The following is a 21,930-nucleotide window of genomic DNA, read 5'->3' on the forward strand; positions in this document are numbered from 1 at the left end:
AGTTTATTAATTAAAAAAAAGAGACTAATGGCTTGATAAGATGTTCACAGTGTGTTAAGTAAAAAAATAAATAAATAAATAAAAAGAGGCTAGAATTCTATTTCTTGCTAAAAAATATATATAGTTATATATAATACATACACAAATATAATATGTGGACATAGCATTGTATTAATAAATATAAAACTAAAACACAGCTCTCCAGCACTGTATATACAGAAGGGATCTGTAGATGACAGGATCAAAGCCCAGAGTGATTTGTATTCTTTGTGCTCTTGTGTGTTTTTCACTGTTCCACAAAGAACATGTATTATTATTATCTCTGTAACAAGAACAAGAAGAAAAGAAAACTGCATTGTATCATTCAAAAAGTTGTCTAGTTGTCACAAAGACACTATTGAAGATGCATGTTGGAAGTTTGAATGAAGTTGGTTTTTGCAATGTAAAAATAAAGTGGTATTTTTAAATTAACGTTGTTACATACGTGATCTTAAATATATCTGTGGACGTAGTAAGGTTTATATATTTAACTTGACCAAAACTCCTTTAGGGGATTTTCTTATTAGGGAAAGGAGGCTCACTTTTTTTCATCACTATATTCAGATATTTATTGTGTTAACCACTGCTCCTTTGCTTAAATTAATTGCAACCCAGAATAAAGCTTTTCCTCCAATCATATTGCAACACAGCTTTCCATCGTTGTTTTTGGTCTGAGTGGGGTTGAAGAGTACGTTAGTGAGGTGACTGTTCCAACACCTGCTGCCTCTATCAAATACAAGAAAACTCTACTTGGCGTGGGGAGCGGCACTCACAGTTCAGTAGAGAAACTGGAGCTGGAGAGGATGAAACAATTAGTGTCGCTGGTGCCCCTGAAGCCCCACCCTCAGAGGATTCAACAGGGAAATTAATAGCCTGACAGGCACTGATGCAACCTTTCCGCCGTCTCTTCAAATTGGAGAAACTCTCAGTTGGAAGGGACCTTACTAAGTACCGGATGTAGCCACCTGTTGATTCTTAAACTCGCTGATGATTCATCTATTTTTAACGCTTGCACTGAAATAGGCAAGGAATTTGTAACCCAGAAGGCGCGTGTAGTCTCATGGTTGCACAACAGCCTCTGGAATCTTTAGAATAAATAATTTTTCCAAAGTAAGTGGATTTAAAATTTTTTCTTCGTAAAGACAACATTTTTGGTAAATGCCAATTTTTGTGATTTTATTCTATTCAAGGTAGAGAAATATTTTCTAAATTGTGTTTATGTTTTGGTTTTGAAACATAATTTATGTCAAAATTTGTATATATACTATTTAGAGCCTAATGTGAACTATCTCATGGTTTTTATATTTTTTACTACAAATAGTTTTTAAAAATTCGCATGTATATCTCATTTGGTGACCTAGAACTAGTTGAAATGTAGATGCTTTATAAACCATCTTAACTACTGACATTATCTTGTTTTTTGTGAAGCATGAAATAGTTCAGTTTATTGACTGATTGTTGTGTCACTGGGGAGAAATGAATTTTCACGGTGTGTTTTATTGTGCCTGTAGTGGGTTCAGCATTAAAATAAATAATGCTGTTATGAGAAAAGAGATGGCCTGATGATTTCCCGATGGAAATGGAAGAACTCCAGGCTGTGATCCCATCAAAACACCTGACTGACTCTGACGCCCTCAGATAGGCACTTAACCTCTCTGTGCCTGTATTTCCTCAAATCCAAAATGGATTAAGAAAATTGATTTAGACCAAAGTAGAGTGAGAAGCACAGTATTTGCCACATGCTTTGAGGCTGAGATAAATGTTCATATTATTAAAAAGTCCCACCATATTTATTGAGATGGCTCCATATTGGGGAAGAGGAAGCAGAGAGACGGTGGCATGCCTGAAGGCACCGTGTTAGCCTCCAGAATTTGGGCCCCTTTGTGTTGGCAATGAAGGCAGTATATTTTCTTCAGGTCACCTACTCCACCTGAATTCTTTGGAGGAGGAGAAGCCAGGCGTATCAGGGCCTTGGTTGTCCAGGTGAGCATCTGCTGGCACACTATTAAGACAAATTCCCTGCAAATGGTACTTTTAGCAGGCTACACTTGAGGGCTCTTCCGGCGAAGACATTTTCCCTTTACATTCATAAATGCTGCCTGGGTTACTTTTAAATTACTACTCCACATTGGCCCTTCTCTTAGAAGAAACAAACTAGATTTAACTTACTTTGTCTCATTCATGTTTGCAGTAACAGGATGTATTTGTTTTGTGAGTTTCTTCTGACTTTTGAAGGGAGGGATGTGGAGTTTGGTGGATATTTGTTACTCTCGCCTTTTTTTCAGTCCAAAAAGGCCATGTGGGGAAACAGCAGAGGTGGAGGCATCACTGCTAACCCACATACCCTGTCCTCTAGACATGGGGTGAGGCAACAAGGGGTGAGGGAGAAGGTATTAAATGTGCCTAGCAATTCCATACATTATCATATTGAATTGCCACATTCCATGTGGCGTTTTACGGATAGGTGACAGAGGCAAACTTCTGTATAAACAGGTGGGTCTACATGGTGGGTCAGTGAGGATGTGCCTGAAATTTCAGCACCGGTGATTGAGTCTTTTAGGAAAAAGTGTCATTACATGTCATAGAACCAGAAGTGTGTACACTGCTGGTAGAAATCATCATCATCATCATCATCATCGACTCTCACAGTTCACAGAGCACCTTCGTATCTCATGGAACATCATCATCGTCATCGTCATTATCATCGACTCACAGTTCACAAAGCACCTTCATATCTCATGGAGCATCATCATCATCATCGACTCTCACAGTTCACAGAGCACCTTCATATTTCATGGAACATTGTCATCATTGTCATCATCATCTACTCTCACAGTTCACAAAGCACCTTTGTATCTCATGGAACCCTCACAACCATCCTGTAGCTTACTGTTCCCCCTGTATTAGACATGAGCATGCTGAAGCTAGAGGATGAATTTTAATAACATTCTTAACTATTATTGGTTTAACATGGGGGAATATATTGTGATTTTTCTCTATAAGAAAAGTAATATCTTTTTAAATTATTTATCTGTATATTTGCTTTTCATACCTAGTCCTGTAGAGTCTATTTTTTAAAAAAGATTCTGACCAGTACAGAAAGAAGTCAAGTGAATTTTCCCAACACAACTTTGACTTAAGTGAAGAAATGCAATGACTTTGTAGTCTTTTCAAACATGTCTGATATAATGTACGGAATCTTTCTTGAATTCATTTCAGTATAATTGAGTTTTCTCCTGGAGAAAATAGGTTCAGATTGCACCATTTTTTCTGCACTTCTGCATCAACTCTGTGAGATACAGTTTTGTTATTTTTTTGAGACAGAATCTTGCTCTGAAGTGGAGTCGTGTGATCTCGGCTCACTGCACCCTCCATCTCCTGGGTTCAAGAGATCCTCCTGCCTCAGCCTCCCGAGTAGCTGGGACCACAGGTGTGCACCACCATGCCCAGCTAATTTTTGTGTTTTTAGTATAGATGGGATTTTGCCATGTTGGCCAGGATAGTCTCAAACTCCTGACCTCAGGAGATCCACCCACCTTGGCCTCCCGAAGTGCTGGGATTACAGGTGTGAAATACAGTTCTGAATTCTGAGTATCTGCTCTGCTTGATGATAGTGATTCAAACTTGATCAGACTTCTGCTTGATGGTAGTGATTCAAAGTCTTTGGATAAAAATATATCATATATATTTAGAATATATGTTATAATGTTTGCCAGAGCTGCTTTGATAGTGCACCGCACAGAGTGGCTTAAACAATAGAAATTTATTGTCTCACAGTTCTCAAGGCTGAAAGTTTAAGATCAAGGTATCAGCATGATTAAACATCTACCCTATACTTCTTGTTCTTTTTTTATGACATTGGAATATACCATATTTGAAAAATGCATTTTAGAAAAACTAATGGAATCCAAAAAAGTTTGGAGTTTAGTGACTAATAATATATTAATATTGATTCATTAGTTATGATAAGTGTGCCATAATAATGTAAGAATTAATGATAGATGAATTATATCACAAATGAAATTACAAATTATGTTACAAAGCAATAGTAATCAAAACAGTGTGGTACTGGCATAAAAACAGTCATATAGACTGTTGGAACAGAATAGAAAGCCTATAAATGAAGCCATGCATAAATGATCAGCTAATCCTCAGCAAGAGTGCCAAGAATACACCATAGGAAAAGGATAGTGTCTTCAGTAAATGGTGATATGAAAACTGTTATTTACATGAAGAAGAATGAAATTGGATCCTTATCTCACACCATACACAAAAATCAACTCAAACTGTATCAAAGATTTAAATGTGAGACTTGGAGCCATAAAGCTAGAAGAAAACATAGGGGAAATGCTCTTTGACATTGGTCTGGGCAATGATTTTTTGGATATGATACCAAAAGTGCAGGCAACAAAAGCAAAAATAAACAAGTGGGACTACGTCAAACTAAAAAGTTCCTGCATGCAAAAGAAACAAGCAGCAAAATGTAAAGGCAACCTATGGAATGGGAGAAAATGTTGCAAACCATACATTTGATAAGGGGTTAATATTCCAGTACATATAAGGAACTCAGACAACTCAGTTGCAAAAACAAAAACAACCTAATTAAAAAAAAAATGGAAAAAAGGACCTGACATTTTTTCAAAGGAGACATACAAATGTCCAACAGGTATATGAACATCATTGTTCATCAAGGAAATGCAAACCAAAACCACAATGAGATATCACCTCGCACCTATTATAATGGCTACTATCAAAAAGACAAAAGTGTTGATGAGGGTGTGGAGAAAAAGGAACCTGTCGGTGGGAATGTAAGTTGGCACAGACACTGTGGAAAACACTATGGAGGTTTCTCAAGAAACTAAAAATAGAATTACCATATCATCCAACAATCCCACTTCTGGGTATAAATCCCAAAAGAAATAAAATCAGAATCTCTAAGAGTTAGCTGTATTGCCATTTTATTGCAGCATTATTCACAGTAACTAAGATATGGAAACAACATATCTATAGACAAATGAGTGGATAAACAAAAGTTGTGTGTATATGTACATATGTAATGGAATATTATTCAGCCTTAAAAAAGGAGGTCCTGCTATTTGCAACAACATGGATGAACTTGGAGGACATTATGCTAAATGAAATAAGCTAGACACACACAGAAAGACAAATACTGCATGATCTCTGTTACATTTTCAAAAGTCAAGCTCATGGAAACAGAATAGATGGGTAGTTAACCAGACGTGAGGGTAGGGGAGATGGGAAAATGTTGGTCAAAGGGTACAAGCTTTCAGTGATAAGAAAAACAATTTCTGATGTACAGCGTGGTGACTATGGTTAATAATTATTCTATACTTGAAATTTACTCAGAGAGTAGATCTCAAGTGTGCTCCCCACACATACAAAAAAGATAACTAGTGAGTCGATGGATATGTTAATAAGCCTGTGTGGTAATCATTTCACAAGGTGTATGTATGTCAAAACGTCGTGTGGTACACCTTAAATATATGCAATTTTTATTTGTCCATCATACCTCAATAAGACTGGAAAAAAAATAGAGGAAACTGAGTGACAGGTATATGGGAACTCTGTATTGTATTTGGAACTTTTCTGTATATCTAAAGCTATTCTAAAATCAAAAGATTATTCAAATATAAACATCCTTTTATAATATAAAATAGTGTCTATATTAAACATTCCGTGAATGCTGTACTTGGAATTATTATGTAATTATATTGTTTTTAATGCCATTGCTTATACATGTTTTTGTGCTGAAGAACAAATCGGATATGGCCTGTAGAGGACAGTGTTGGGTCATAGAAAGATGTTAACAATTTCTGCCCAAGTTGAAGATGGTCATAACCATTTTTCTTCTTATTTTCTAACCACAAGGCCTGTTTATTCATTGTCCCTCTTTAAAAACAACAATAACAAAGAACATTTATGACTTGTCCGCTATTCTGACTAGTTGGCTGTTTTGTTTTAACTTATTTTCGTATAATTTTGGTTCCGCAAAGATCTATTAGGCAAGAAAGAATCTGCGGAGTTTGCACCATAATGTTCACATCCCTGAGGGTTTGTGAAAGTCGTGAGGGAACCTGGGGAAGCGGTATGAGGCATATATTATGTGTCATTTGTGAGTTCTTCCCTGATGGAGATGGAATTATAGAGTTGAACTTCCTTTGGAACAACAAACAACAGTTTGTAGCTTGATCAGGGTGCATGTAAGCTAAAAAGGGGTTTTGATCTTTTGAAGGTTAAGACCGCTGCTCTACAGTGGTTTGTTGGTGGTGGGAGGAAAGGAAGAAAACCATTGCTCTCGCTTCTGGAGCACATTTCTGGAGTAACCAGAATAGCAACCCAACATTTTAATTTTAAAATTCCTCCTTTGGAGATAACCTCATGAGACTGACGTTGTATTTGTCCGAGGCTCCTGAGTAGGGAGTTGCAGAGTGCTACTCAAGCGCATCAGAGCCATGTGAACGTTAATTTGCAAAATGCTCGCCTTGGACCTAGAGGCAACTGAGGACAATTGTTCATGAATAGATCTGGACTCAGAAATCCTGAAACACACAATTCTGTCACTGAATGCATTGCATTTTCTGCTGAGAGTGGAGTCTGAGGGTTCCACCATGCTAGGTGTGAATCTAGTATAAACATGAAAAAATAGGAGTCATTTGGATGATGGTGTGTTCCACTGAGCAGCAACCTATAGTTTTTCGTTTGCTTGTTTGTTTTTGCTCAAAGAATAAATCTGTCCAAAGCTCATCTGCTGAACTGGGATCTATGAGCCTTTTAATAGGATTTTTGAAAGGGAGTGGAAAATTTACAGCTCCTTATAGATAGCCTGACATGAAAGTTAAGGTCAGTGGTGTTTTGTTCAGCCACTCCATCCAAGTTGAACCCATGGGCAGGGATCTGTTTCGTTCTCATTTAATAGTGCTAAGTGCCAAACATTCTCTTTCTCAGGTATAGTCTTCTAACCTCGTGGTGGTGTGACAAAATTCTATTTACCATGTAGGTACTTAATACATATTATGATGATTTAAGATGTAGTTGGTCCTTGAGATGGTGATTGGTCCCCTAACCTGGTGCCTCATTCAGGGTTCCTTATCTCAGGGAAAAGCATGACCTTATCTCAGTGGTATAAGTCAGAATCTTGGGAGTCATCCTTGAATCCTCTGTTTTTTCCACCTTATTCATAATGAATGCAGGACCAGGTCCTATCAATTTCACGTCTTAAAATAGTTTTTGAAGCCATCCATTTCTCTCTCGATGGCCGTCACTCCAATCTACGCCTTTGTCATATCTGCTTGAACTACTAAAGAAGCTGCCTCACCCTCAACCAGTGTCCTCGTTCAAAACCTGCATCTATGAGACCGTCACTGATTTCCCATTGTTCTTAGGCTAGCAACCTTATCACTGGCATGGACAAGAAGGCCCTGCCGTCTTGCCCCTGTCTCTCTAGCCTCGTCTTGAAGCCTTCTCCCTGCCCCTTGTACTCCAGCCTCCTAGTCTCCAATGTGTCAGCACGCAGTCTCAGCATATTCAGTTTCCTCTAGGTGACTGTCTCTCCCCTGCTGTCTCTGTCTCATCACCTTCTACTCATCCTTTCTAAGTCAGCTGGAGTGTTATTTCCTCATGGATGACTTCCCTGGTCTCCTGGTCTAAGAAGTGTCCTTCCTTTCCTTCCTTCCTTCCTTCCTCCTTCCTTCCTTCCTTCCTTCCTTCCTTCCTTCCTTCCTTCCTTCCTTCCTTCCTTCCTTCCTTCCTTCCTTCCTTCCTTCCTCCCTCCCTCCCTTCCTCCCTTCCTCCCTTCCTCCCTTCCTTTCTTTATTTTTTGAGATGGAGTCTCGCTCTGTTGCCCAGACTGGAGTACAGTGGTGCGATCTCGGCTCACTGCATCCTCCACCTCCCGGGTTCAAGTGGTTTTCCTGCCTCAGCCTCCCGTGTAGCTGGGATTACAGGTGTGCACCACGACGCCCATATAATTTTTTTATTTTTAGAAGAGATGGGGTTTCACCATGTTGGCCAGGATGGTCTCGAACTCCTGACCTCAAGTGATCCACCTGCCTTGGCCTCTTCAAGTGCTGGAATTACAGGCGTGAGCCACAGCGCCCGGCCAAGTGTTCTTTGTTGACTGTTCTTACAGACCTATGCTCCTTCCCCTCATTGTGCTTACATCAGTTCACAGTGGATTTGTGTTGCGTTTCTTGATTAATGTCTGTCTCCCTTATCAGAGTATCAGCTGTGTTCAAGTTGAATGATGAAGAGAAATCTTAAAAAACTAAAGTACCAGCTCTGTGAGCAGGGGTCATGGCCAGTGTGCTCACCATCCAGAGTCTCCAGCACTTGTTACAGTGCTTGGAAAAAGTGGTTGCTGAATACATTTGTTGAATGAATAAATGGCTGTTTACTTATTGAATGTTTAGGTAGAAGAAGAAGAACCCACTGGATACATTCGATTTGAAAAATTTCTTCCGGTGATGACGGAAATACTACTAGAAAGGAGGTAAGTAAGTAAATGCAATTGTTAAGGCAAAGTAATGATCTGAATTATGAATCCATTCATTTCAGGATGCTTGACTTTTTCACTTTGTATGTTATACTCAACTGGTGTATCTTAAGGTGGCCTCCCTCTAACCTTTCAAGATACTTCTGAACTGCCAGTTGGTACATGCTTAGAAATATCAACCACATTAGTGTTATCCTAAGCAAAGCATAATTAGAGGGTAAATAAGCTACAAAAATCGTAAATCAACATTCTTATTATCTTCTGTTTTGAATTATCAGTGATAAATAAGAATCCTAATATTTTTCTAGCAAAAATATAGCATTAGCTTACGACAGTTCATTCATCGTAGAAGTCTTGTGCCCAGATAAATTGATTTCCAAAAAGCGAATAGATAACCTCAAACATGTCAGTGATTTGGCACTAAGTATTTCCTGTGGGGCTGAGGTATTTCAACTTTCATATCCAGAAATCCAAAAAGATTTCAGTGAGGCGAGTATTCTCATCCCAATATATCAGCAGCTTTTATTTTATTTTATTTTGTTTTTTTGAGAGGGAGTTTCACTCTTGTCACCCAGGCTGGAATGCAGTGGCACCATCTTGGCTCACTGCAACCTCTGCCTCCTGGGTTCAAGCGATTCTCCTGCCTCAGCCTCCCGAGTAGCTGGGATTACAGGCGCATGTATGCCACCACGCCTGGCTAATTTTTGTATTTTTAGTAGGGACAGGGTTTCATTATGTCGGCCAGTCTGGTCTCGAACTCCTGACCTCAGGTGATCTGCCCACCTTGGCCTCCCAAAGTGCTGGGATTACAGGCGTGAGCCACTGTGCCCAGCCCTGTTTTGTTTTATGTGGTCATTTATTACAGGGGTCCCCAACCACCAGGCCAGGGACTGGTTGCATGCTTCTTATGAGAATCTAATGCCCGATGATCTGAGGTGGAGCAGTTTCATCCACAACCCATCCCTCCCCGTCCCGGGTCTGTGGAAGAATTGTCTTTGGTGAAACTGGTCCCTGGTGCCAAAAAGGTTGGAGACTGCTGATTTATTATGTAGAGACTGTGGTAAATACTGTGGCATTTACTCATTTTATTGCATAATTATAGATACAGACCAATTCCAGAAGATGTCCTTCTTCGAGCTTTTGAGGTATGTAAACTCCAGCTTATATGCATATACATGTGTATATAAATATATGTGTTTATATACACATGTATATGAAAAATTCATCATGTAGAACTTAATTCACCAAATGAAAAAATGTAATATCTATCTTTTCTTTTCCCTTAGGTTTTAGATTCAGCTAAACGTGGGTTTCTTACTAAGGACGAACTGATCAAGTATATGACTGAGGAAGGTAAGCATGATTTATTACTTATCACAATGACTTATGTGAGGAATTAATAATTCGTTAACAGTTATGTGAAAGTCATAGGGGATACTTTAAAATCAGTTGTTCTGGTTAAAAAGTTATTTACTGTTCCTACTATTTTGGCTTGGGGATGGTTTCTGTTCTGTGGGGGTTGAGAGGACAAAGAGTAGGGAAAGGGGAGATGCGTTGTTGTCTTGTAGGATTTTGTGAAACATAGTGATTACTTCTATAATTTCAGGCATTCCATTCAGAGCATTTCCAGAATAGAAGATATGCCATCTGGAAAACATGAACTATCAATCACTATAGATGAAGGCCTCCTCCTAGATTGAAGATTTGAATAGAAATATATAAAAATTCCCTTTTTTTTTTTTTTTTGAGACGGAGTCTTGCTCTCTTGCCCAGACTGGAGTGCAGTGGTGCGATCTCAGCTCACTGCATCTCCACCTCCTGGGTTCAAGTGATTCTGCTGCCTCAGCCTCCTGAGTAGCTGGGATTATAAGCACGGGTCACCACGCCCAGTTAATTTTTGTAGTTTTAGTAGAGATGGGTTTCACCATGTTGGCCATGCTGGTCTCGAACTCCTGACCTCAGGTGATCCACCCATCTTGGCCTCCCACAGTGCTGGTAAAATTTCCTTTTTAAAGAGCTTTTCTGTTGGTGAAGTTACAGCTAATGTAACCTCAGTTGAATACTGAGGTCATTTTTAACACTAAACGTTTCCTTTTTTAATGTTAATTGAACCACATATATTTGTTTCGAACATGGCCCATCATACATGTATGCATACACACACCCGTAAAACCTGCACACTTACATATATGCCAACGTATTTCCTTTAGGAATTCTCTCTGCTAGGCTGATGTGTAAAGTTGTTTACCCTGAAGGTCAGTGGCCTGATGGACAGTCTCCTGAAGCCAGCCTCATATTGGTCACCTTGCCTTCTCCCATACAAGAGCTCCCTGGTTCACACATTGAGTCCTGAATGACTCAGTTGCTAATCATTTGTGACAGAATCAAAAGTGCAAGTAATTTGGAGTAGGGAAGACTAAGACTGCATCTACATGCATGACTGGTTTGACCATCCCAACTTGATCCACCTTTAGACGGAATATAGGGAGTGAGGGTAAGAATGCCACGACCATCAGAGCTGCCACCCAAGAACTCTTATGCCATTGTTAAAATTATCTTGGGGATTAATTTTGATGGGGATGTTACAACTTTCAAAGCAGCAGCTTCTTAATCCTAAGGATTAGTTTAAAGAAAGTAAATCCTAGGTTATGTATTAGGCAACATGAGTTTAGTCAAAATGGCCCAAACAGTTAGCTTTTCCTACTGTTGTGTGCCTACTGTACGTTTAGGATTTAGTAAGTGTAGTAAGGTCTAATGATACTGAAATCTACTTCCTCTCTCAAGGATATTACAATCTTATTGGGGAGATAAAACTAACATAAAAGAATTCACAATACAAGACAATAGAAAAATCAATATCAGAAGGTCAACCAGGGCCGGACCACCCTGGAAAGCTTGGTCTGGGAAGACTTAGAGAGAAAATAGGTTTTTTGAGAGGGTAGAATGTATATGGTTAAGTTGAGGGCAGAGGTAAACTCTGGTGCGTTTTAATTCCCTCACACACGGTAGATCTCAACAAATGTTTGTTGAATGAATGAGTGAATGAGTAGATGATGAAGACCAGGTGAAGGGGCTAATGAGAGGGAGGTATTATTGATATGTAAAACAGTCTGAACAAAAATTGGGAGGTAGGAATGAACATGCCATTTCAGAGAGAAAATAAGCCTAGCTGGCCCAGAGGGTAATGTTGGCAAACAGCAGGAAATTAACTTCAGTAGATTTACTGGGACTAAATTGTGGAGTCCCAGGCTCAGGAGTTTGGAATTCACCTGTGGGCACTGGAGAAGTATTATAGGCTTTTAAGCAGATGAGTCACATGGTGTGTGAGTGATTGTGAGAAGGTTTTTCTGGTGCTGGTCGGTTTGTTAGATGCATGAGAAAGAGGTTGGACTAGGGAGGCCAGTTAAAAGGTTATTTCAGCATTCTGAAGGCACCCAAATAAAGGCCTGACCTGGCAACAGAAATGGCAATGGGGAGAAGGGATTGGTACAGTAGGACCGTCTGCGGCAGGATCCATGGGTCATGATGAGTAACAGAGTGTAGGTGACAAAGATGAGAGCCGAATCAAAAGTAACATCAAGGCTCTGCCCTCAATGACAAGTATTATGGTAACGCTACTGACTAAAACAGAAAAATCAGAACAGACTGCAGTGTATATAGAGATGGTGCAATCACGTGGTTTACTTGGAGGTACTGTGTGATAATTTCAAAAATGATATGTTTACAGAGAGTTCATGGTACTTAAAGATCAACTATTGAGTATCTCAGTGGGCTAAGCATAGGACAGGTCTTTGCAAGTAAGAATATGTGTGGTTTCAATTATTCATTCAAAAAGTGTTGTTACAAACCTTCTACATATATGAACCAGTATGTTTGGAAGTAATATGTAAGATGTAAATTACTATACAAATCTAAGTTATGATTTAATATAGCAGACCTATCAGTTAAGTGTAATAGCAGTTGACTAGTTTGGTAAAATAGGTGCTTAAGAGTTGCTACTTTGAGAGTCTCAGAATTCTACAAATTGTTTTTAAGTAAATTTATGCTACATAGCAATATAGATTCAAGTTACTTGCACGCTCTTCACAATATCCACAAAGTATCAGCTAGTTTGAGAATATGCATTCTTACAGCCCAGGATGTCATATGATAAACAAAATAAATCACATTGAATCAAGTTCCTACAAGATAGAAGTCCCTAAGTGTCCAGGAATGTGTATTGCATCAGACAGTGTTTAGCAGGAGGGAAGATCTCAGAATGGTTTTTTAAACAAACACTTACATGTTGCTGCTCATATGCCAGGTACTGTTCTACATCCCATTCAAACCATAACACATTTCATCCTCATGACATCCCTGTGATAGGCAGTGTCATTATCACCTCCATTTTATAGACAGGTAAACTAAGGTGTGGGGCAGTGAAGTGACTTGCTCAAGACCTCAGAGCGAGTAAGAGGCAGCCAGCATGTGAATCCAAACTTGGGCTTTAACCATCGGTGATTTTCCTTCCATCTTTCATCAAATACTGGGGCTTCAAGTTGATCCTCTGGTAATTTCAAAAGTTTTCATCTAAATAAATAACCTTGTTTGTGATATCTATGTGTCTTCCTACTGTTTTGCCTGAAATGACGCGTTCTAGAGGTTGCTTGATCTATGACATCTGCAGGCTAAAAGAAGTCCAGAATCTGCCAGGGTGTACAATAGCCTTCTCTTTGAACCTCTGGACTGTCGTGATATCCTGGCTCTGCAGCTCCAGGGAGCGTAACTAGTGACATTGTGGGAGTTTGTGGGGCTCCATGGCTGTTAAGCTGACTAGTGGAAAAAGAAAGGAAAAAATCAGATGATCATAAATGATAAATTTTCCTTTTTGTCTCTCTGAGGTGAGCCTTTTTCTCAAGAGGAAATGGAAGAAATGTTGTCTGCTGCAATTGATCCAGAATCAAATTCAATTCATTACAAGGACTATATAACAATGATGGTGATAGATGAAAATTAAATGTTCTAAAGATAATTTCTAATTGAAAGGACAATTTTAGAAATTGTTTCTCCTTGTTAATTTCACATCTAAGATAAGAGAATCTAAGGAATCTTAGGATTCCTATATGTGATATTTAATACCTTGTGACATAACTATTTTAAGATACTTTGTTTTTAAAGATGATCATAACACTTTAAAACAAATTTAGTATATCTAGCCTTAGAGAATGATAAATTACTATTTATTTAAAAACTATTCTTAAAACATTTTAACATTAGAATTGTTATTTTCTATAATAAAACTCCGGTAACCTTCAAATTAATTAAGCTGACAAAATGGAAATGACTGTAATGCCCAAGGTTTGGCATATAAAGATCTTAAGAGGGGGCAGAATGACCAGCAATTGACAATGAGGAGCAATATAATGAAGGCTTCCTTTTTCAACAATAACAAACGCTTCATCAATCTGAGTGTGGAAGGAGATTTATCAAAATAAATATTAATTGATTTTTTATGAGTGCCAATTACGAATGTTATTTGGGATTGTAATAACTGAGTGTAAACATTTATATTTGCTGAGCCAGCATGTCACCATTTATGGAGTAGCTAAAGGAGTTGAGATCATTGAAACTGAAGAAAAGAAGGCTGAGTGGAAACTGATAGTGTAAGGTAGTGGCGATTCTCTCTGTCTTTAGAATTGTCACCTACTCGGTATATCTGTCATGGGACTATTGTCCTGAATACTGAGTAAGAATGCTGAGAAGTGTTATGGTGTGCAGATGTGCAGCTCCTGAAAGAGCAGAATGGAGTGACAGGGACGCCTCTGAGCACAAGCAGTCACAATGGAAAAATAGTCACTATATGGCAACTTACAAGCAAAGGGGAAGATAAGGTAAAGGAGAATGAACAATTTTCCCAACTTAGATATTGATTTATAACAATACACACACACACACACACACACACACAGATCTCTATGTAAAGATGGCTTTACCACTGTATGTGTGTATCTACGTAGATGTAAACATTTCAAGTTGCTGGGAGCCTTCCTCAGGCATGCTATCTTGCCTCTGAAAGACGCGGCCACTACCCAAGAGACTGTCACTGTTCGTTCATTCATGAAACATTGAATGAGTATCGTGAGATAATGTGCTAGGAACCAGAGTCCCTAACGAATCCAGGTCACAGTTCAGTGCAGGAAGCCTGCGAGTCCATCAGCAGCCACAGTTCAGACAGGGGCACGTTCAGGGTACCGTGAAAGTACAGAAGAGGCAGCTACTCGGCCTTGCAGGGAGGGAGCTTTCTGGGAGATGAAAGGTGCTCGTGAGCAGAGAAGGCTTCCCGGGACAGGAAACACCTGACTTTAAAATGAGAAGTTTAGTAAGTGGGCGGCGGGGCACAGGGCATTTCAGCAGGTGAGCGGCAAGTCCAAAAAGCCTAGAGGTGTCATGAAACATGGAACCACCTGGGAATTGAAAGCAGCTCAGTATGTTTGGAAGTAGGAGATTTGGGGGGTCATGATGAGAGGTGAAACTGGAGCGGTAACCAGGAGCTGTATCATTAAGAATATCGGGTTAGGTGCTGAGTTAAGGTTTCAGGGTGAGAGTTTGGACTTTATTCTGAAGATCACAGAGAAAGATCATTTGTAAGCAGCAGGGAAAATAGATTTGATAGGTCAAGACTAGAAGTGAGATCAGTTTGTAGGCTATTTGGTTGGTGGGAGGGGATAGACTGAGAAAAGTCAAGCATGAATCCCAGGTTTCTGGCTCAGACGATGGGTAAAAGTGCCATTCATTCAGGTAAGAAATCCAAGGAGCAAGTGAGACATTGGTGAGCAAAATGGTGAGGCTGGGTACAGACACCTTTGGAGCTCAGCATGTAAGTAGCTTGAAAGGAAAAGAAGAGAGTCTAGAACAAAACCATGGGGGACATCAGCATGTACGGGAAGGCAGAGGAAGAGGAGCCGACAAGAGAGACTGGGAAGGAGAAGCCTGAGGAGAGGGAAAGCTGGAAAGAAGCATCTTGGATGCCGAGATCGGAGAGAATCGCAAGGAGGAGGCAGTGGCCATGCCAGATGTAGTGGAGAGGAGAGGGAAATTAAAGATGGAAAAAACGTCCATTGGTGTTAGCAATGAAGAGTTCATTGAGGGCCTCTCCCAGAGCAGATGTGGGGAAGCAACAGGGTATGGAGTTGAGTGGATTGAGGAAGGAATGGATGTGAGAAGGTTGCAGCCTGGAGGACAAGTTACTTGGCAGTGAAGAGAAGGAAACAGACAGCAGGCTGGGGGAGTGATTTTTGGTAGATGGGCAGATGTAGCAAGTTCATTTCTAGTCTGAGGGCTGAGAGCCCGCAGAGAGGGTGAAGGGAGGGGCCGGCTTCCAGAGCAATACAGAGATTTAGGAACAATGAACCAACGCCTGTGGTCCCTACCTCGTGGCCTCTACTGCCTTTTGGAGAGGAAGGTAGTAGGTTATAGAGCTTGAAGAGAATGGTGTAACTTTAGAATATCTCTTGTGGGAAATGGGAGAAAGAGTTGAGAGAGCCCATGTAAGGATTTTCAAGAAACCCTGGAAGATTTTGTGCTCAGGAGCAAAGGGTTAAGGCTTTGTCATGTGGGTGAGGTGGAAGGAGCCAAAGGCCGAGGAATCTGCAAGAAAGCAGTTCCGAGGGTGCCCATGGCTACCATTAGGGAAGGACCCAGGTAGGAGGACTGGCTAACAGATGGGAGGGGTTAGAGGGCTCGGGGCTCTAAAAGGGCAAGTGGCTGGTGTTGGTAGCAAGGGGTGGTCTTTCCTACCATTCCTGAGTGATGATACGTTTCCTTTGAAATTTGACTTCACTGTGTTCTTAGCGTGTTTCTTTTCTTCTCCTGTGTTATTATATGAATAAATAGTAAGAGTGGCTGACGTTTGTTGACTGCTCTCTGTGTTGCAGGCACTGTCCTAAGTGCTTGACTTACATGAACTCATTTCATCCTCACATCCACCCATTGGTGTAGGTGCTATTAAGTTATCCCCGTTTTGCAGAGGTGGCAATCAAGAAGTTACACAGCGGTAAGGGGCTGTATCAGCTTTTTCTAGGTTATGCTGTGATAACAAAACTCCCAAAGTCAGAGGTTTACAAGAATAAAACTTATTTCTGTTTATGTTTTTTTGTCAGCTGGGGTCATCTGGGACTCTGCCCTACATGTCTTTGTTCTACTCATGGCCTGGAGAAGTAGGATGTCTGCTGGACGTCTGTCCTGCTTTGCCTGTGGTAGTCCCAGACTACACCCATCCCAGTGTAATTATTAACAGGTCTCCTTTGTGCTCTTAGAAATGTTCCAGTTTAGATGATTAATATGTGGTCATCCCATTCAAAAAATAGCGAGTGAAAACGATGGCGAGGAATCGTCACTTCTGGAAGGCTTTCTGACAAATAATTCCAGCAGTGGTAACAGTGGAAGACATTTCTTCCTTCTCTAGTTTGCCAAGATCATTTTTTCCCCCCAGGATTACCTGAGATTTTCCCAAGGTAAAATCCAGATGAGAACTGATGTGCCACTGGCTTGACCGCGCATGTCAGAATCACCAGCCAGAGATGAGGATGAGCCACATGCCTTCAGGACAGGGCGGGGATGGAGGAGGAGAGGAGTGTGGTGACCCTCAGAACATCAGCAGACAGGCTGTTTATGACAGGAACACACTGCAGCTGGGAAGGAGGGTGGCCGAGATATGAAATACCCTTCAAGGTGGACGCATACCCAGGGGCCATATCATTCGGTGGCAGGGCCAGCACGGACATGCAGCATTGAAGCGTGTGCGAGAGCCTAATGCGTCAACCCAGGCACAGACTTGTTTGGAGCACACAGAACAGCTCTGAGTTAAGTCCTGTAAGCCATTAAAGAAGTACAGCCTGGTGAATGAACCCTAATCTCTTGATGATCAAGTGATGACATCATATTCTCTCTCCGAGGAGACGCTGTCGTGTGCAGAAGGCAGTAGAGGAAGGTTGCATCGAGATTGCGTGCCTCCCCAGGCCCCATCTTCGAGGATTCTTTCAGAAGTTCTGACTGATGTTCAGCTTCACATTTTGTCTCAAGGGAATCTTCTCCGTTTAGTGTCATAGAGTTGGCTTTATGGAATGTAATTCATTTTTATCTTTAGCACAAATTTGTCTGTTTCCTTTAAGGCCACCAGAAAGCGCAACATAGACTCCCCACAGAAATCTCATTTCATCTCCTAAGTTGCAGAATAAACGTACCTTGTTTGCCAAGGGAACATTTTTCTTTACACTCAAATCACTTCAGTGTGTATTTTGCCTCTTCAGCTCACCGACCTTGCCCTCAGCATCTGATGTAAATCACCATGCCAGTTCCTGACTAGGAGAGTGCTTAGCCTCGTGTGCGGGAAGTTTGCTTACCCTCATGACTCCTGGCTTCTGCAGAGCCTGCCATACCCCATAGCTTCGCCGGGCCCTGTGGAAAGCCATTCTGTTCTCACACTGCTGGGAAAGGTGCATGACTCAGGGCCCGACACACAGGCCTGAGAGTCTGGCGATCTTGCGCTCTGCTCCCAGCAACATGTGTGACTCACTCTGCTTCAGGCGCTTCCCCTCCTGTGCACCTCTGTCTGTAAAATAGAGAGCTCAGCTCTATCCTTTTCCCTCCTGAGAAGAAGTGCAGAGATTTAGTCCCCTTTGCGGTCACCCAGTGTCTAAGTGCCAAATGCCTAAAAGACACAACAAAGAGAGTCTAAGATAGCAGGCTAGTTGGGATGACGACTGTTTGGTAAGGGCAGGAGTATTTTCTGTGGGATGGAATGTGTTTAGATCTTTCTCTCCTACCTTCCCATCTTCCTTCCTTTCCGTTTTCTAAATCCTTCCATATAAGAAAGTACCGTGTTTATACGAGCAGTTCCTTGAAGATCAAGGGTTACTACCTTACCCTCCTGGGCTGCTTAAATAAACAGAGAGCCTCATGGTCACGCATGCTCCCCTCGTGCCAGGCATGGTGGCCGCCTCCTAGGCCTGCGTATTTCTGAAAGCGTGGTTGCCAGTCATCTGCTTCAGGAGCATCCGGAAGGAGGGTGTTAGAAATCGGGGGTGTGCCCCATTCCAGACCCCTAAAACAGAATCTCTGGAGATAGGGTCCAGGAAACTTTAACGTTCCTAGGGGAGCCTTATGCACGCTTGTGTGTAAAAAGCACTACCTGGGGCTCTGATACTGAATGAAAGTGTGGGATTTGGAGTTAGGCTCTGCTCCTTACTGATTACGTGATTGGCCCAGACATTTAACATCGCTGAGCTTCCCTGGAAGTCGAGACTGTGGTGAGCCACGATTGCGCCACTGCACTCAGCCTGGGTGACAGAGAGAGACCTTGTCTCAAAAAAATCAAAAAATAGTGCTGAGTTTCTTCATCTTAATTTGAATAGTGGAAAAATCACTTTTCGGGGCGGGTGTGAAGATTAAATTAAATAATAAAGGTGAAAATGTTTAAAAAGCTGTAGGCTATGACACAAATTATTATTTACAGAAAGCCAGCTAGGCAGAGAGGGAGAGAGAAAAAGAGAGAGGTAGGGGCAGGGATGGAGATCTGCTGCCTGGGTATGGACAGAGAGGTGGGGAAGTAGGTAGATAATAGAAAACTAATTGGAGAGAATGTGCGCATACCTGGGCTGCTGGTGGGGAGATACCCGACGTGTGCTGTCATGGTGCTATTAATTATAAGGCGTTAAGTTTCTTTCTAGAATGTGAAAATAGGAGGCTTTAAGAGGTTTCTTTTTTTCTTCTGCTTTTAAAAATGTGCTATCTGTCATGGTACTTTTAGAGCAGCAGGAATTATTCACCTCATCTGGTGGAGAAAACACTCCTAATCATTTGAAGAAACTGCTATTTTTCTTAATAAAGAAAAATCAGACCAAGCACAGTAGCTCATGCCTGTAATCTCAGCACTTCGGGAGGCCGAGGTGGGATCATGAGGTCAGGAGATGGAGATCATCCTGGATAACACGGTGAAACCCCGTCTCTACTAAAAATACAAAAAATTAGCCAGGCATGGTGGTGGGCGCCTGTAGTCCCAGCTGCTTGGGAGGCTGAGGCAGGAGAATGGCGTGAACCCGGGAGGCGGAGCTTGCAGTGAGCCGAGATGGCGCCACTGCACTCCAGCCTGGGCGACAGAGCGAGACTCCGTCTCAGAAAAAAAAGAAATCTCAGAAGAGGCTTCTAAGCATTTATCACCAAACTCAGGAAATGTACTGAAGTATGGTTGAGTATTGCATGACTTTAAATATGGCTTTTAAGCATGTCAAGATGTGTTTCCATGCTCTAAATGCCTAGTTTAAAATGTCTCGCTGGCTGGTAACATTCCTGGTTACCAACTCAAGGCATGATCCGTACTTAGGCAGAGCTCATTGTTAATGAGAAGAGAGGTAAGTCTACTTTCCAACTAGTCTTGATAATGTTTAGTTTTTTAGCTCTTCTTCATCAAACCCGATAAGCCTGTCTTTGTTCTTACACAACACGATGCAGAGCCTATCCTGGTGGAATTGTTGCCCCTGCCATTCTCAGGAAACCCCCCTGTGTTGGGATTATCTTCAATTCAAGGTTACTTTTTAGGAAACTTTTTAAGTCTCTTACCGATTTTTGAGGGCTGATGTGATTACAACCAAATCACATCTATAAATCCCTCACTCAGTTGGCCGCCTGTACGGTTAGTGATTGCACGGAAATAAACAAGATGGAATCAGTGCACGAGCGAAGGCTCCCTGAGCTTCCTTCACGACGGCCGCCTGCCTTCCTGATACGTGCATGTCTGCCGCGTGGACCCAGGGAGGATGTCAGCGAGATTTAACTAACACAGAACCTAAATATAAATTAAATACTGGTTTTCTTCCTGCCCCCTAAGGAGTCATCTTGCATTCCCTGCAGGGGCACCTCACTCTGAGATGGCTACTTTAGAGAATCTTCCCAGGAAAGGCCCTTTGGGAAAAACGATGTAAAGTATAAAATACTCTAACAATTACTAGAGTGGCTCCCAAGCAATAGATATTAAAGAGAAATTGGAAAATGCCAGTGAACAGAAAAGAAGAGGAAAACACCTTAATTCCACAAAAGTTACCCACCATTACTAGTGCTTTGCTTCATCTCTTCTGAAAGCTTTTTCCAGGGATATGTCTCTCTGTAGAACTTCTTTAAAATACCACTGTGGAACCTATCAGTTAGGGCCCTTGACCATGAGGACAGAAAGCAGGACTCACTGGAAGGCACCTGGGCTGAGGAAGGGGTGCTTACAGAGCCTACTGGAGACTGGGGCACCAGGCTCAGGCTTACAGGAGCCAAGGGGGCATCTGAGGGCAAAGAAGCATGGTGTAAGAGGGTAGCAAACATTACATAACCGGAACAGCCCGTCCAGGGCCGCTGCTGCAGGGGACGGCTTTGCACTGCCTCAGGTTCAAGGCCTGCAAGACACAGCCCGCCGAGCTGAGCTCAGTCTGGCCTGGGCAGGTAAGGACGGACCTTGCTTCTAGGCAGCCATGTGGAAGGCAGGAATCCTCCAACCACCAGCTACACCCCACTGGAGGGAGAAAATACTCTGGTAAGAAATCAGGGTACTATTGGGAAAGAGAAATAAATAAATAACAAACATGACAATACTCCAGGATCAGACCATATATGCTATTATGTAATCTGCTATTTTAAGTGAATACATAATGAACACTCTTTCCATGATAATGTATATTCACCTAAAACATAACTTTGAGTGACTGGATAGTATCTAATGTTTGGCTATACCTTAATTAATTAATTCATTAATTTAGAGACAGGTCTCGCCGTGTCACCCCAGCTGGAGTGCAGAGGCACGGTCATAGCTCACTCCAGCCTCGATCTCCTGGCCTCAAGCAATCCTCCCACCTTGGCCTCCCAAAGAGCTGGGATTAGAGCCACCACACCTGGCCTATTAGTTCCTCATTCTTAGTAATTTAAATAATTTTCAATTTTCACTATTGTAATAAATTAAGATCAACATCCTGCTAGTTAAGTCTTAATTGTTTGCTTAGAATACATTCCAGAAAGCAGAACTGTTGGGCCACCTTTAAAGTAATGGGGATCTATTTTTAAGTCTTTTGCTAATGTGTTTTCAATCTGTCCTGCAGAAAGATTGTTCCCATATTCTAAACCTTCCCCAGCATATTTTTGCTTTTTATTTTGCAATTAGTTGGGGAAAAATAGTATCTTATTGATCTTTTAAAAATTTGCATTCCGTTGATAACCGGAAGTTTCTCAAGGCCCACAGCAATGTACTGACGGATTCTGTTGGATCAGCTCCAGGAAGCACCAAATTCGAGCCTCACAAATGGTTTCTTCAGATAGAAACAAACCCCTCGGCTGCTGTGAAATGGAGCCCACAAAGCACAACATTA

At 41.4% G+C, this 21,930-nt stretch overlaps 1 protein-coding gene across 1 annotated transcript in view; it reads left to right on the forward strand.

Annotated features, from left to right (window-relative positions):
• EFCAB2 (EF-hand calcium binding domain 2) overlaps window positions 1-14,041 on the forward strand; it is a 142,190-nt gene extending 128,149 nt beyond the window's left edge. The window contains exons 5-8 of the mRNA XM_011955726.1: window positions 8,469-8,548; window positions 9,654-9,696; window positions 9,838-9,904; window positions 13,432-14,041. Of these exons, the coding sequence (XP_011811116.1) occupies window positions 8,469-8,548; window positions 9,654-9,696; window positions 9,838-9,904; window positions 13,432-13,547 (306 nt within the window). The 3' untranslated portion in view covers window positions 13,548-14,041. The remainder of the gene's footprint in view (window positions 1-8,468; window positions 8,549-9,653; window positions 9,697-9,837; window positions 9,905-13,431) is intronic.
• Window positions 14,042-21,930: the final 7,889 nt, after the last annotated feature.

The sequence above is a fragment of the Colobus angolensis genome, unplaced genomic scaffold (genome assembly GCF_000951035.1).
Source record: "Colobus angolensis palliatus isolate OR3802 unplaced genomic scaffold, Cang.pa_1.0 Scaffold40, whole genome shotgun sequence".
In the NCBI taxonomy this organism is placed as follows: domain Eukaryota; kingdom Metazoa; phylum Chordata; class Mammalia; order Primates; family Cercopithecidae; genus Colobus; species Colobus angolensis.